Source organism: Prionailurus bengalensis, chromosome X (assembly GCF_016509475.1).
Source record: "Prionailurus bengalensis isolate Pbe53 chromosome X, Fcat_Pben_1.1_paternal_pri, whole genome shotgun sequence".
Taxonomy (NCBI): domain Eukaryota; kingdom Metazoa; phylum Chordata; class Mammalia; order Carnivora; family Felidae; genus Prionailurus; species Prionailurus bengalensis.
In genome coordinates this window covers 98,719,402-98,734,340 of record NC_057361.1, presented here as the reverse complement: position 1 = coordinate 98,734,340, position 14,939 = coordinate 98,719,402, and the positions used below count along the sequence as shown (strand labels likewise).

The window sequence follows — 14,939 nt, the reverse complement described above, 5'->3', positions numbered from 1 at the left end:
ATCCGAAGCGGGCTCCGCACTGACAGGCTGACAGCGGCGAGCCGGATGTGGGGCTCGAACCCACGAACCACAGGATCATGACCCGAGTCCAAGTCAGACGCTCAACTGACTGAGCCACCCAGGTGCTGCACAGTTATTTTCAGAGGGCGAGGCACATGCGTGTGGGCATATCATGACTCCCCTCGAGCAGATTTTCTATGCTGGGCGATAATTACTGAATGGGATGAGGTTCCCCTCGCCCTCCCACTCCCCTGACCAAAAAAAAACCCCGCATACTAGTCGCTTAGCTTTGGAAATTGCAAAGGTCCCATGATCCTAGCTTAGATACAGTACAGGAGGGCATCCGAGGAGACGCCGGAACCAGCAGTACCCGTGTTCTGGGGCCCGTTGCTTTGCACTGCTGGGAAAGAGCTCCGAAGAGACACAGCCTTCCGAATGTGCCAGCAGCAGGAATGCCTGTGAGGAGTGCAAAGAGTCATAATGATAATATTTACTTTGAAGCTGCTCGGGATTCCAGGCTCAACTTGGCTGTGTTGAACTTGGAATGGAAACGCACGAGAGAAGCAGGATTGAGGCTCACTGGAGAGGCGGGGAGGGACAGCTAGCCTTCTGTCAAGGTCAGGGGCCGATGGTGTCACGCGTTCATCTCTGGGAAGGGCAGCCGCTCACCTGTCGAAGGCGGGCTGCGAGCCGTGGTGCGAGAGCGTGCAGCAACCCTCTCTCGGGGGAAACGCCGCTTTGGTTTGTAGCCTTTGCCCACTTCAGCTGATTTGAAGGTGCCAACGCGACGCGGTTGCACGAGGGGTTGGGACCGTCTGCAGGAAGCTGGGGGAGCAGCGCGCCCCTGTCGGCCAGGCCTCGGCAAGATCAGGAAGGAGAGAAGATCGGGAAGCTCACAGAGCCAGGCATGACCTTGTCCTTGTCCGTAGGCTCCCTAGAGTTCCTGGAGGGTGTCCTTTTGAACATCACCTCCTTGTTGAACTCCCGGACCGCTCTCTTGGTTTATTCCAGTATTTGGAGCTGGCAGGCACTTTAGCTTCATGTGACCCTGAGCTCCGTGTGAACAGGGACTGTGGCCGTCCTGTTCATCGCTGTCTCTTTGGCCCCTTAAAATGGCGCGTGGCTCCTGTTAGAGGCTCCGTGAACATTGGTCCAGTGACCCAATGAACCCCACCATAGCACGCCTGCGGGACGCACGGAAGGCATGTGGGTCAGAGGTATGGGCTCCAGCGTCAGACTGACTGGATTCAGTACCGACTCGGTTACTTACTACGTCGTGACCCTAGACCAGCTCTTTCCTCCACATTTTACAGATGAAGAAGGTGAGGTGCGGAGAGACCGAAGAGTGGGGCGAATTCACGCGGCTGGGGAGCGGCTTGGCTGACTCTTATTAAGGGCAAACGGTAGTAGCTCTCATAGGTTTATTGTGGGGAATGGATAAGGAAAATAGAAGTATCCCAGCAGGTGCCTGGCACATAGTAAGTGCTCCAGAAACCGTAGCTATTATCATTACTCCAACCTGCTCATTTTATGGAAAAAGAGACTGGGGCCCAGAGAGGGGAACGCCCTTGGCTGGGCATCCACCGACGACCCGGCTGGGACTCTGCATTTCATCGCTTGCAAGGACTTATTTACACAAGGTGCCAGAGGACGCAGATATTAGCGGCGGATGAGGAGGAGGGCTAAGTAGAGAGGTCGACATCGGACGATCCCAGAGGGTATAGTTTGCGACGGCGTATTTCACACTACGTGTTGTAAACTGCAACTCGTTTCTAAAAAACCTGGTGTTTCCAGAATACCGTCTACATTAGGCCAAGTGAGATGGAATCCTCCTGGCCGGTGGTGATGGCTTAAAAAGGGCTCAGAAACCCTGCCGTCTGTACAAGGAGGGAGGAGGAGAGAGAAATGGACCCCTCGGGGCTCCCGAGGTTTCCTGCTGGAATCTGCCAAGTCCCCACCTTCCTGCAGGGGTGTGGAGGCGGCTGACCTGATCTTCCTCAATGCTGGGCCCAGGGCAGCGTGGGAGGAGACAGCATCCTAGGCTCAGGCTGGGTCTGTGCCAACCATTAAGAGAGACAACCCCCCCCCGCGCCCCCCAGGCTCCACAGTGATGGGAAATGGGAACGGGAGCACTCGATAGCCGTGGCACCGGCTCGCTTGATTTTCTGCCCTCTTCTCACGTTGCATTTATCACGATTCCCTGGACACCCGCGGGTTCTTTTCTTCCACTCATCATTGGGCATCTAATTTCCACAGCCCTTTCGTGCTGGCAGGCATTCGGGTGGTCATTTGTCCTGCTGCTCCTCCCTGCTGCCCTGCCCTGCCCTGCCTGGCCGGCCTCCATCCGTCCAGCTGTGCAAACAGAGCAGCCGGCAGGCAGTCTGTACCTTGCTCCTGACGCCTCTGTGTGCGCCCTGGTCGGGCGCGCCCGGGAGTGCGAGAACATGCCCCATCCCCTGGTCTCTTCGAATCCTTAGGATGGGGGGTGGGGGGCCAAGGAGCCAGCTCTGGGTGCGGGGGAGTCAAGGCCCACCACTCTAGGAGCTGCGGGGCATTCAGCAAAGAGCTCACGGAACAGAAGGGGGTGGAGGCGCGGATGCACATGGAAAATTCATCAGGCACGCCCGAAGATGGGCTCAAGGGGCGCCTGGGTGGCTCAGTCGGTTGAGCGTCTGACTTTGGCTCAGGTCATGATCTCATGGGTCGGGGCTTCGAGCCCCGCTTCGGATCCTTTGTCCCCCTCTCTCTGCCCCTCCCCCGGTGGTTCTCCCTCTCCCCAGCTCCCTCCCTCCCTCTCTCTCTCAAAAATAAATAAATAAACTTAAAAAAGAAAAGATGGGCTCAAATGTAGCTTGAACGGCAGCGCCCAGAGGGAAGGTGATTTAAGGGTGAGCTGTGTTCCCTCCTCAGAGGTGCCACACCCCCACCTGGGGCGGGGATGGGGGGGGGGTGATACATTCCGGTGCTTGGCCAACTCTGTCACCTCCCATTGCAAAGGCCCCACCTCACCAAATTTTTCTTGAGCCCCAAATACTTCCTGTTCCTTTAGGGAGGAAGAAAAAGGGGCCTCTTCTGGGAGAATCTTTGCGGCTAATAGGTATAGCAGACCTTGGCTGGAAACATGATCTGTGTGAGGAACCAGTTCCCTGCACCCTGGCAATCAACCACGTTAGTCAGACCTGGCTGTGGAATTGGGCTGGGGGGCTGGGGAGCCGGGCTGAGCTGAATGTTCTTCTTGTTCTCTCTCTCTCACCCAATCTCTGCACACATAGAAAGCTCTCTCATCGTTGACAGATATTTGAAAAAGCACGTCCTGCATTCAGAGCTCATTATTCACGACAGAAGGCATGTAAGATGGCCTCCTCCCAGAGGGTGGGGAGCAGACGGGCCGTTGTGCATTTATACACACTGTAGCTCCAACCCTGGCCATGGACCCCCCCCCTTGCAGATTTGGACTGTCGGTCACAAAAGGGCGGGGGCGATTTGCCAGGCCAGGACTTGCCCAGTGCTGACCCACTGCCCCCTGGGGAGACATCGCAGGGGTGGGGAGGGGGAAGGGGAGCAAAGGGTGAGGATACCGGAATAGCAGGGTGGTCTAGGTATTCCAGAGGCAATCCAGGGTAATTAGCTACTGACTCTTCTATTCCTGGCATTCCTGAATCGCCGGGCGTTGGGGCGGAGGCCCAAATACAGTCTGGATCCATGGAGATGATAAGGGCCTGTAGTACCCGGCCCGGCTTGTGGCCTCATGGGACATTCTTGCCCAACTGCCATGCCACCAAGTTTCCCCCAATGTCTTCTTTCCCTGAAGACCCCTTAGCTCCTGGCAGTGGCTTGACATCCCCTCCAATCCCCCAGGAATGACCTCCCGAATGCTTCGCCGGTCCCCATGGCCTTTCCCCGACTCGTCTCCCTGGTGTGAAAGTCAAGACTTGAGATTCTTGTGGTTTAATTTATTAGTATTCTGCAGCCTGTTAGTTCAACAAACACACGACGGGTTTGTTTGAAATTGAAGGAGGAGAATTTGTGGCCTGCTAAATTCCCCCCCCCATTAGCTAAAAATGCCCCCCCCCTTCCTGGGGTACACGTCTGGGCATCCTCAGAAGATAATTTATTTGACAAGGGACCACTGTCCCTTTCTTTTAAAATCGAAAATAGCCCTTTAATCTTTCTTACAAAAGCTATCTGTGTTCCACATAGCCAACCTGGAAAATACACAAAAGCATTTAAAGGGAGAGATGAAAACCGAGCATAAGCCCAGCACCCAGTGGTAGCCCTTGGTAAGAGTATATTGTATTTCCTTCCAGGCTTTTCCCAGGTATAACCCTACCTCTCCATCACTGCCTGTACGTAGTTTCTTTTTCTCACTATAAAAGCAATGCGTATTAACCTTCAAGGAACACAAAAGTAGGAAGACTAAAAGGAGAATTACCCCAATGCCACTACCCTGAGATGCTACTGGCTAATACATCCCAGGGCTGTTGAGATCATGACCTGAGCGGAAATCAAGAGTCCCGACGTTCAACCGACTGAGCCACCCAGGTGCCCCTCGTCTGTATAGTTTCATACGCTCTTCATTTACTGTCTCATCGTGTACATGTTGCCATGTCAATGAAAAGACATCCAAAACCTGATACGGAATGCGTGCAGGGTCCCTGTGTGAACAGACCGTCATTTATCCTTTTGCTTTTCAGGAGAGACAGGGTTGGGCAAGTCGACCCTCATGGACACCCTGTTCAACACCAAGTTTGAGGGGGAGCCAGCCACCCACACGCAGCCGGGTGTCCAGCTCCGGTCCAACACCTATGACCTCCAAGAGAGCAACGTGGGGCTCAAGCTCACAATTGTGAGCACAGTGGGCTTTGGGGACCAGATCAACAAGGAAGACAGGTAAGGAAAGCCATGGGGTGTGGAGGCTGGTGGGAAGCCACGGGGAGGACCTCCCCACGGGGTCCTTCCTGGACGTCCTCCCCAAATGGCGCGTGCAGGCTGCCGACGCAAGCGCCGCCTCCCCCCGGGGTCCCTGTTTACATCAACCATTCTACTCGGCCCGCTTTGCCAAAAGAAGGGTGTCTTTCCAGTATACGTGGGTGAGGTCTCCATTCCATTGGGTAGACATGCCGGGGCACTGCCATGCCCTGACGACCTAAAACGGAATGACTTTGTCTCTGCCCTTGAGGCAGTCACAGGGAAGGCCGGTTTTGAGCAAATAAGTTCCATCGAGTGCGATATGCTTTGTAAAGGACAGGCGACAAAGAGCTGAAGGTCAAGTTACCATGCGCACATGAAGGAGAGAAGAGTCAGTTCCAGGTGGGGACGTCAGGGAGGCCTTCACGGAGGAAGTGCCCCCTGAGCTGGCCCTTGAAGGATGAACTCTTGCCAGACAGACAAGGGAAGGGAGGGAAGGGCAGTCCAGGCTGGGGGGACTGTTTGTACAGAGACAAAGAAGTGTGGAAGAGGGGCGCCTGGGTGGCGCAGTCAGTTAAGCGTCCGACTTCGTGTCAGGTCATGATCTCACGGTTTGTGAGTTCGAGCCCCACATTGGGCTCTGTGCTGATAGCTCAGAGCCTGGAGCCTGCTTCCCGTTCTGTGTCTCCCTGTCTCTCTGCCCCTCCCCTGCTCATGCTCTCTGTGTCTCAAAAATAAATAAAACATTAAAAAAAAAAGTGTGGAAGAACATTCTAAGGAACTGTCACTTGCTCTGTTTGGCTAGCTCAGAGGCAGGTTTACTGTGAAGCTAATGAAACTTAAGCCTCCGGGCCCCCTCTTACACAGGCCCTTCCAAGGCCCTGTGGCTGATTTTTAGTCATAATGGTGTTTTGCCTTTCTTGGAGGGCCTTTCCAATCGGGTAAGCTTTAGGTCCCACAGTACCTGGGTCTGCCCCTGGGCTAGTGCTTGGCGTGAGCGCGAGGAAAGTAGGGGGAGATGAGCCTGAAGAGGTCAACAGGAGTCAGATCATGGAGGAATTTCTAGAATGTGCAGACGTGGAGCCATTGAGTTTTATGAAGTAGAAGGAGATAGTCCGACCTTTGAAGAGGATGGAGAGTAGGAAGACTAATTAGGAGACTGTTGGACCAATTAGATCAAGGCCAGAGGTGACACAGATGCCGAGACAGGGGGAAAAAAAAAGGCAGATTTGGTAAATGCTGAGTAGGTAGAATCACCAGGACTCGGCAGAGACCTGCTGTGGGGTTGTGAAGGCAAAAGAAGAATCTAGCATGAGGCCCAGATTTCTGGCTTTGGAGAGTCTACCAGTGGTGGCGGTGTTCAGTGAAAGAATTAATATAAGAGACCAAGGTTCTAAAACAATCAGCTGTGTTTTAGACATGTCGAGTTTGAGCTGTCTGGGGACCGAGAGACCTGATGACCTCGAGGCGGAGGCAAGGGAACATACAGGGTTAGAGGTCAGCAGAGGGTCTGCACTGGAAATAAAGATTCGGGTTATCAAGGTATAGGGAGCTGTGTTCCAGCCACAGAGCCACGTAAGACCATCCAGGGATCAGAATGCTGGGCTAAAGACGAACACCTTAGGATGTTGACTGAGCAAACGGAGCAAAAGACATTCTGCAGAGAGACTGAGCGGGGGTTGTTACCAAATTTGACTATGATGTTCATATCAGCTTTATTCAGAATGGTGCGCGAGTGAGGGGTGGGGTGCCTCAGAGCTGGGGGTGTGTGGAGGGCTGGGGGTCGGGCACCATCTGGATTTAACTAGATGTCACATGGTTATCACACGTACCTGTCTTGGAAAAGGCCGTTCATCACTTTGAGAAGGGTCTGCTCATCCTTTGAGGATTCTCTTGCTTCTTGGATGAACTGGATCCCCAGTTCTCCTATTTCTCCCTTGTTTTGAAATTTGTTTTTTCACGTTTATTCATTTTTGAGAGACAGAGACAGAGCACGAGCGGGGAAGGGGCAGAGAGAGAGGGAGACACGGAATCGGAAACAGGCTCCAGGCTCTGAGCCGTCAGCCCAGAGCCCGACACGGGGCTCGAACTCACAAACTGCGAGATTCTGACCTGAGCTGAAGTCAAGACACTCAACTGACTGAGCCACCCAGGTGCCCCACTCCTATGTCTCCCTTAAAGCTCCAACAGCCATACTCATTTCCTTCTAACGAACAAATAGATTTAGCTTCTTAGTGATTGAACCGAATTTTGGTTTCCATTTGAAATTCTAGGGGTGCCTGGGTGGCTCAGTCGGTTAAGTGTCCGACTTCAGCTCAGGTCACGATCTCACGGTCTGTGAGTTCGAGCCCCGCATCGGGCTCTGGGCTGATGGCTCAGAGCCTGGAGCCTGTTTCCGATTCCGTGTCTCCCTCTCTCTGCCCCTCCCCCGTTCATGCTCTGTGTCTCTCTCTGTCTCAAAAATAAAATAAACGTTAAAAAAAAATTTTGAATTCTAGACGGACACACCTCTGCTTTTTATAGGTTTGATTATTGTGCTAATCTTGTTTGGTTGAGAATAAATTGGACCCTGGGGAAAAGGGGATATTTTGGGTCATCTCAGCTGCAGACTGCTCAGGACCTTTTCTATTAAATTTCTGGCAAGTCTCAGTAACACACATTCAACATATCTTTTTTTTTTTTTTAATTTTTTTTTTTTAACGTTTATTTATTTTGGGGACAGAGAGAGACAGAGCATGAACGGGGGAGGGGCAGAGAGAGAGGGAGACACAGAATCGGAAACAGGCTCCAGGCTCTGAGCCATCAGCCCAGAGCCCGACGCGGGGCTCGAACTCCCGGACCGCGAGATCGTGACCTGGCTGAAGTCGGACGCTTAACCGACTGCGCCACCCAGGCGCCCCTCTTTTTTTTTTTTTTTTTTTTTTAAGTTTAGTCATTATTTTGACGGAAAGAAAGAATGCAAGCGGGGGAGGGGCAGAGAGTAAGCCGGGCAAAGAGAGATTCCTGAGTGGGCTCTACCGCCAGCACCGAGCTCGACGCGGGGCTCAAAACCACAAACTGCGAGATCATGACCTGAGTCAAAGTCAGACGCTTAACGGACTGAGCCGCCCAGGTGCCCCCATTCAGCATGTCTAACATTGGAAACAGCCTTGGTAATGATGGTTTGGGAGGACCGAACCGACTACGGCACTTTAGAGGCTAATCTATTTCCGTTACACTTGTAATATCCTTACTGTTTTTCCTGATTATAAACATGATACGTACTAATAGAAAATCAAATAATACAAACTCGAAGAAGTAGAAATGAAAAGCCTGCCAGAAAGTGGGCTGGGGCGCAGTAAGATCCGCCCAGGGATGGAGTAAGGGTGGAGTAAGATCCAGGGATTTGTAATAAAAAGCGGTGTTTTCTCCATACTGACGGGGCCATTTGGGCACAGATATGTCCGTGCAACCTCATTAAAGCAGAACACCAGGATGCCATACTTTACTCAGGGTGCATGGTCAACTACGAAGAGCAGTGATTCAGGCCACATCCTGGGGAAAGCCACTATTTAAAAGATGTAGCAGCAGGGCACCTGGGTGGCTCAGACCGTTGAGCATTTGGCTCACGTCATGATCTCATGATTCGTGAGCTCGAGCCCCACATGGGGCCTGCTGTTGTCATCGCAGAGCCCGCTTCGGATCCCCTGCCCACCCCCCCACTCATGCTCTCTCTCAAAAATAAAGATTAAAAAAAAAAAAAAAAAGACGTAGGAGCAAGAGGGAGATTGAGCCAGGCTAGAAAAAGGCATGCTTAGGAACTTACGCTTTGCTCTCAGACCTGAGTTCAGATCCCAACTTGCACTTACTAGCCCAGAGATCTTGGACAAACATTTTGTGCTGCTCTCAGCCTAATGTTGTGGCTGGACCCGCCCCTGTGGTTCTTACGCTAACAAGATGCCTTCAGCAATAACCATCAGGAAATTTGAGGACCAAAAAGGTTTATTATTCACAGGTCCTGGTTCTGCTTTTATCTAGATGGGGGGTTTAGGCCCAGGCTTTGGTGGGCTCGCTCTAGATCGGTGACTTTAAAACATAAGATCGTGAATTTATTTATTTTTAAAATTTTTTTAACGTTTATTTATTTTTGAGACAGAGAGAGATAGAGCATGAACAGGGGAGGGTCAGAGAGAGAGGGAGACACAGAATCCGAAACAGGCTCTAGGCTCTGAGCTGTCAGTACAGAGCCCGACGCGGGGCTCGAACCCACGAACCGCGAGATCGTGACCTGAGCTGAAGTCGGACGCTCAGCCGACTGAGCCACCCAGGCGCCCCAGCTGCTGGGAGATCGTGAATTTAAAGCGCTGGAAGAGAAAAGCAAATGGCCCAAATGGTCACATAAGGAAATCAACCAAGATTTCTGAAACAAAGGAGCCCGGTGGGGGGTGGAGGGCGGGCGCGGAGGGGTGGCTGGCTCTTTACCTTTAGGTGGCTGGCAACCGTGTTTTTTCGGGATAATCAGTCATCTCTGAAGTGGATGCCTCCAGCACTTGCATTGAAAAAAAGAAACACCAACTCTCTGGAGCTTACACTGCAAGACACTTCCATTCTTTTTTTTGTTTGTTTTTTTTAATGTTTTTATTTATTTTTGAGACAGAGACAGCATGAGCAGGGGAGGGGCAGACACAGAAGCCGAAGCAGGCTCCAGACTCCGAGCTGTTAGCACAGAGCCCGACGCGGGGCTCGAACTCACGGAGTGTGAGATCATGACCTGAGCCGAAGTCGGATGCTTAACCGACTGAGCCACCCAGGCGCCCCAAGACACTTCCATTCTTTAGGGCTCAGTTTTCTCACCTGTAAAGTGGGTTGTGGTGAGGCACAGTTGACAGGTCTGGTGTGCAAAATGCTTAAACAGTGCCTGGCACAGTAACTCAAGAACAGAAGATATTGTTATGATCGTGACTTTTATTGGTAGAATAATCGAGGGAGAGTTGTACCATGTAGCATCTGGGGAGGGAATAATAAATGGAACTGAAAAATATCCACTGGGTTTGGCAACATGAAGGTCACTAGTACATTAAGGAATAACAATTCCAGGGAGGTTGTGGGTAGAAGTTCAATTGCCATGAGTGAATGGAAGGTAAGTAAATAAAGGCATCAGAATAGCAGAAAGAGGGACGCCTGGGTGGCTCAGTCGGTTAAGTGTCCAACTCTTGATTTCGGCTCGAGTCATGGTCTCGCGGTTCCTGAGTTGGAGGCCCGCGTTGGATCCCCTGCTTGCGATTCTCTCTCTCCGCCACCCCTGCCCCTCTCTTGTGCGCTCTCTCTCTCTTTCTCAAAATAAATAAATAAAACTTTAAAAAAAGTAGCAAAACGATAGAACAGGGGCGCCTGGGTGGGGTGGCTCAGTCAGTTAAGCATCCGACTTCGGCTCAGGTCATGATCTCATGGTCCGTGAGTTCGAGCCCCACATCGGGCTCTGTGCTGACAGCTGAGAGCCAGGATCCTGTTTCAGATTCTGTGTCTCCCCCTCTCTCTGACCCTCCCTGTTCATGCTCTGTCTCTCTCTGTTTCAAAAATAAATAAACGTTAAAAAAAATAAAAAAAAAAAGCAATAGAACAGAAAAGTGAGACCAAAATCAAGTTCATGTTTACATGGGAATTTGCATATCTAAGTCAGCAGGGAATGGATGGACTATTCAGGAAATTGTGCTGGGAAAATAGGCCATCCGGGCTTCTGGGTGGCTCAGTCAGTTAAGCTTCCGACTCTTGATCTCTGCACAGGTCATGATCTCACTGTTCGTGAGTTCGAGCCCCTTGACGGGCTCTGTACTGAAAGTGCAGAACCTGCTAGGGCTCGGTCTCTTTTCCCCGCCCCCCTCAAAATAAATAATCTTAAAAAAAAAAAGAAAATAGGCCACCCTTTAGGAAAAAATAAAATGAGACCCTCCCACACAAACACTGGCCACAAAAATAGATTCCAGTTGGATTAAAAACAAATTCTAAAAATATAAGAGAAAATATAGGAGAATATTTTTATAGCTTTAGGGGTAGAAAATGCTTTTCTAATTGTGACACAATCCAAAAACCATATAAGAAAAGACCGACAGATTTAAACTTATTAAAATTAAAAAACCACCCTTTGTATTGAAAGATACTATAAACAAAAGTAAGAACAGACTACACACGGGGAGGAGATAATTGCAACCTATACCACAGACAAAAGATCTTTCTCAATTGTAAAAAGAGCTACAATTCAGTGAGACGCAGGTAATTGACAGAAGGGGCGACGTAAATGGCCAATTAACATATGAAATGATGCTCACCCAAGGTCACGGTGATTAGGGAAGCGCAAAAGGAAACCATGAAATAGATCTTTCATCCATCAGATTTGCAAAAAATAAAAGATGATAATGCAATGGCTGCTAACACCAGCTGATTTCATTTATGTTGCCGGGAATGTAAATTGATACAGATTTTTTTAGAGGGCACATATGGTGAGATCTGTCAAAATTTTCAATGCGAAAACCTTATGCTCCAGCAATTCCACTTTTAGGTATGCGGCCTAGAGAAACGACTGCACACTTCATGACAAGTGTATTCACTGCAGCGCTGGATAGGGGAATACAAAAATCTTTTAAACACTTTAAATTTCCACCAACAGAGCCACGAAGTGAGCTGTGGTACCGCCGCCCCAGGGCATTGTATTTGGCAGTTGGAAAGAATGTGGTAGGTCTGCGTAGACTCACATGGACATGTCATTAAGTGAAAAGAGAAGTTACAGAATGAGACACAGATCGTGATGCCATTGGTATAAATCCACCTTTCACAATAAGACAGCAAACACATTCCCCCCCCCCGCCCCGCCCCGTATGAATGCACAGAAAAAAAGATCGGCAAGGAGAATCAACAAACTGAAAATAGTAGTTACCTCCTAGGAGAGGAGAGTGAGTACATGTATCGGTCACATAGTTAAAAATACATTTAGAACAGAGTGAAGTTTAAAAAAGGGAAGCAGATAAAGTGGGCGTAGACCGCTCGTTTAAAAAGCTTTCCTGGACTGGGAGAAAGAGATAAGGCACTGTCTAGGGGGAGACAAAGAGGTCAGGGGCGACTTCTTTTTTGTTTTTTAAAGTTTATTTTTTGCAGTCCTCTGCGCCCAACATGGGGCTCGAACTCACGACCCCGAGATCGAGAGTCGCATGCTCCTCCAACTGAGCCAGCTGGGCGCCCCTTGGGTGATGTTTCTGAGGCAGAGAGAGAGATGATGATGATGATGATGGTGTTGAGGGCTTGAACAGGAGCAGAAGCTTTGAGGATGTGAGAGAAAGAATCCACAACACGGAGCAACTAAATCGTTGTGGGGGATCTAGCACGAGTTAGCCAACTGGCATACAGTGGGTATTCGGTACCTATTTGTCGAGTGAATGAAATCTATATTGATGGGAAACCTAAAACAAAGAAAACCCTTCTGAGTGTTTACCTTTCAAGACCAAATGTATCCATCGAACGTGTCAGCTAGGATGCCGACGACGAGGGTAGACAATAGCCTACGACGTGCTGAGTGCAACGGAGATGAAGGTGTTGATAAAAGAGTGGTTCACGTCGTGAGTTATGGGGTTCGGCCCGGGCTGAAGGACATGAGGCCAACAGGGGGCTGACAGCCTGTGAGATAACAGTGGTCAAGGCCCCAGAGGACTCCATGAGGTGAAAGACCGGGTTTAGGAGGATTGGAGGGGCAGGGGGGTTGGAGAGATGTGAGCCTGTGGTCAGAGAGCGGGGTGTGAGAGGCAGGATGTCTTGGGTGAAGCTGGTCTGGCTAATGGTAAGGCATGGAGTTGGCTGGAGCAGGGGGAGGTGACAGTTGTGAAGTTCAGACAATCAAGGCATAAAGAGGCTAGAGGTTGATGGGTTGTCCGCAAGCACATTGCAGTCACCCAGAATGGGGAGAAGGACTGTGGGTCAGGTGACACCAGAAGAGGGTGGGGGGGCCGGTCGGTTAAGCGTCCGGCTCTCGCTTTCAGCTCTGGTCACTGTCTCACGGTTCGTGGGTCCGAGCCCTGCGTCGGGCTCTGTGCTGACAGCTCAGAGCCTGCTTAGGATTTTCTCTCTCTCCCTCTTTCTCTGCCCCTCCCCTGCGCGTGCTCTCTCTCTCTCTTAAAATAGACTTTTTTTTTTCTTTTTTAAGAGGAGGGTGGTGTGCGTGTCAAAAGGAGAAAGGGTTTTACACCGAGGTAGAGAGGAGTCCCAGTCCAGGAGTGGCACTGAGGGGCGGCACGAATGCCCACCCCGCTGACCCCAAGGCACACAGGCTGTGGGAGAACAAACTGCCTGTGCTAGAGACGGCCGCCAGGTACAGATGCCCTCAGGGTTGCGGCATCCTGGGGTGGGGGTGGGGGGCCGCGGAATTAGGTTTCCATTAGGGCAAAGAGGTAGGCAAGTTCTCTGAAAAGGAAGATGACCTAGGCCAACACTGCTTACACTTTAATGTCACACACAAGGCCTTGAGGCTCTTGAGAAAATGCAGATTCTGGTCCTGTAGGTCTGGGTCGGGGACTGACTGCATTGCCAGCAAGCCTTCAGCTGATGCCCGTGCCTGCGGTCCAAGGACCTCATGCCCGAGTGGCAAAGCCGTAGGCAATTGTGTTTATCGTGGCTCAGTGGTGGTGGGGGGGGTAGGGTTCAAAGGGCATAGTGGGAGCGTGTTTACAGGACAAGAGCTGGGGTGGGGGGGGCGGTGGGGATGAGTCCAGGGAGGACAGAGCGGACTAGGGACGGGGGTAGAGGGAAGAAGAGGTGCCTGCAGGGATGGTGATAGACTGAATTAGCTGTTATCACTTTGGGCATTGTTCCAGTAGACTTGACCTTGTGCCACCTTGGTTTTGCTGTCCAAGACGGTTGTGCTCAAGCACGGTGTCTGTGACCAGGCCTCGTGAGTCTCTGGCAGGGGAGTCTCGGATGGCTGCGTCTGCACAGAGGACCGGCACACAGAGAATGCATGTGCAATGCAGAGCAAGACACCAAAAGATGGCGCGGGATGGAACCTTCCAGACGGGCCCAGGTTTAAGGCGTGTGAGAAGAGTTATAGAGGCGGGAGATTCTGGTGGCAGTGAAGCTAGAGGGCAGTGTTTTTAAGAAGGGACTGGTCGGGACGCCTGGGTGGCTCAGTCGGTTGAGCGTCCGACTTCGGCTCAGGTCATGATCTCGCGGTCCGTGAGTTCGAGCCCCGCGTTGGGCTCTGTGCTGACAGCTTGGAGCCCGGAACCTGTTTCAGATTCTGTGTCTCCCTCTCTCTCTGACCCTCCCCCGTTCATGCTCTGTCTCTCTGTGTCTCAAAAATAAATAAACGTTAATAAATTTTTTTAAAAAAAAGAAGGGACTGGTCAACAGTGCCAAGGAGGACGACCACTGAAAAGTGCTCGTTGAGCGGTAAAATCATTAGTTTTCTACACTATGTTTAAGAAACCCAAGGTCATCTGAAAAACAATTTTTTTAAGTTTATTTATTTTGAGAGAGAGAGAGAGAGAGAGAGAGAGAGCACACACAAATGGGGGAAGGGCAGAGAGAAGGAGAAACAGAATCCCTAGCAGGCTCTGAGCCATCAGCGCAGAGCCCGATGCGGGGCTCGAACTCACAAACTGTGAGTTCATGACCTGACCTGAGCTGAAGTCAGAGGCTCGACCGACTGAGCCGCCCAGTCGTCCCTCATAATCATAACTGTTTGAAAGCGAACCATTCAGTGCCATTTAATACATCCCCAGTGTCGTGCAGCCATCACGTCTGCCTAGTTCCAAAACATTCTTATCCCCCCAGAATAACTCCCTTTCCCCTCTCCTCTTATTCCCTGGCAACTGCTATTCTGTTTTCTCTCCCTGTGACTTTGACTATTCTAGGCACACATCTAAGTGGAATCGACAATGTTTGTCCTTTTGTGTCTGGTTTCTTTCACTTGAAGGGTGTTTTCAAGATTCGTCCCTACGGCAGCACATATCAGTCTGTTCTTCCTCTGAGGGACTCAGTAACATCCCATTGTTTGGAGATCCAACATTTTA

At 50.9% G+C, this 14,939-nt stretch overlaps 1 protein-coding gene across 8 annotated transcripts in view; it reads left to right on the top strand.

Moving 5' to 3' along the window:
• SEPTIN6 (septin 6) overlaps positions 1 to 14,939 on the top strand; it is a 67,636-nt gene that overhangs the window by 18,322 nt on the left and 34,375 nt on the right. For all 8 annotated transcript variants that reach the window (XM_043571105.1, XM_043571110.1, XM_043571104.1 and 5 more), the window contains one exon: positions 4,695 to 4,890. In XM_043571105.1, the coding sequence (XP_043427040.1) occupies positions 4,695 to 4,890 (196 nt within the window). The remainder of the gene's footprint in view (positions 1 to 4,694; positions 4,891 to 14,939) is intronic.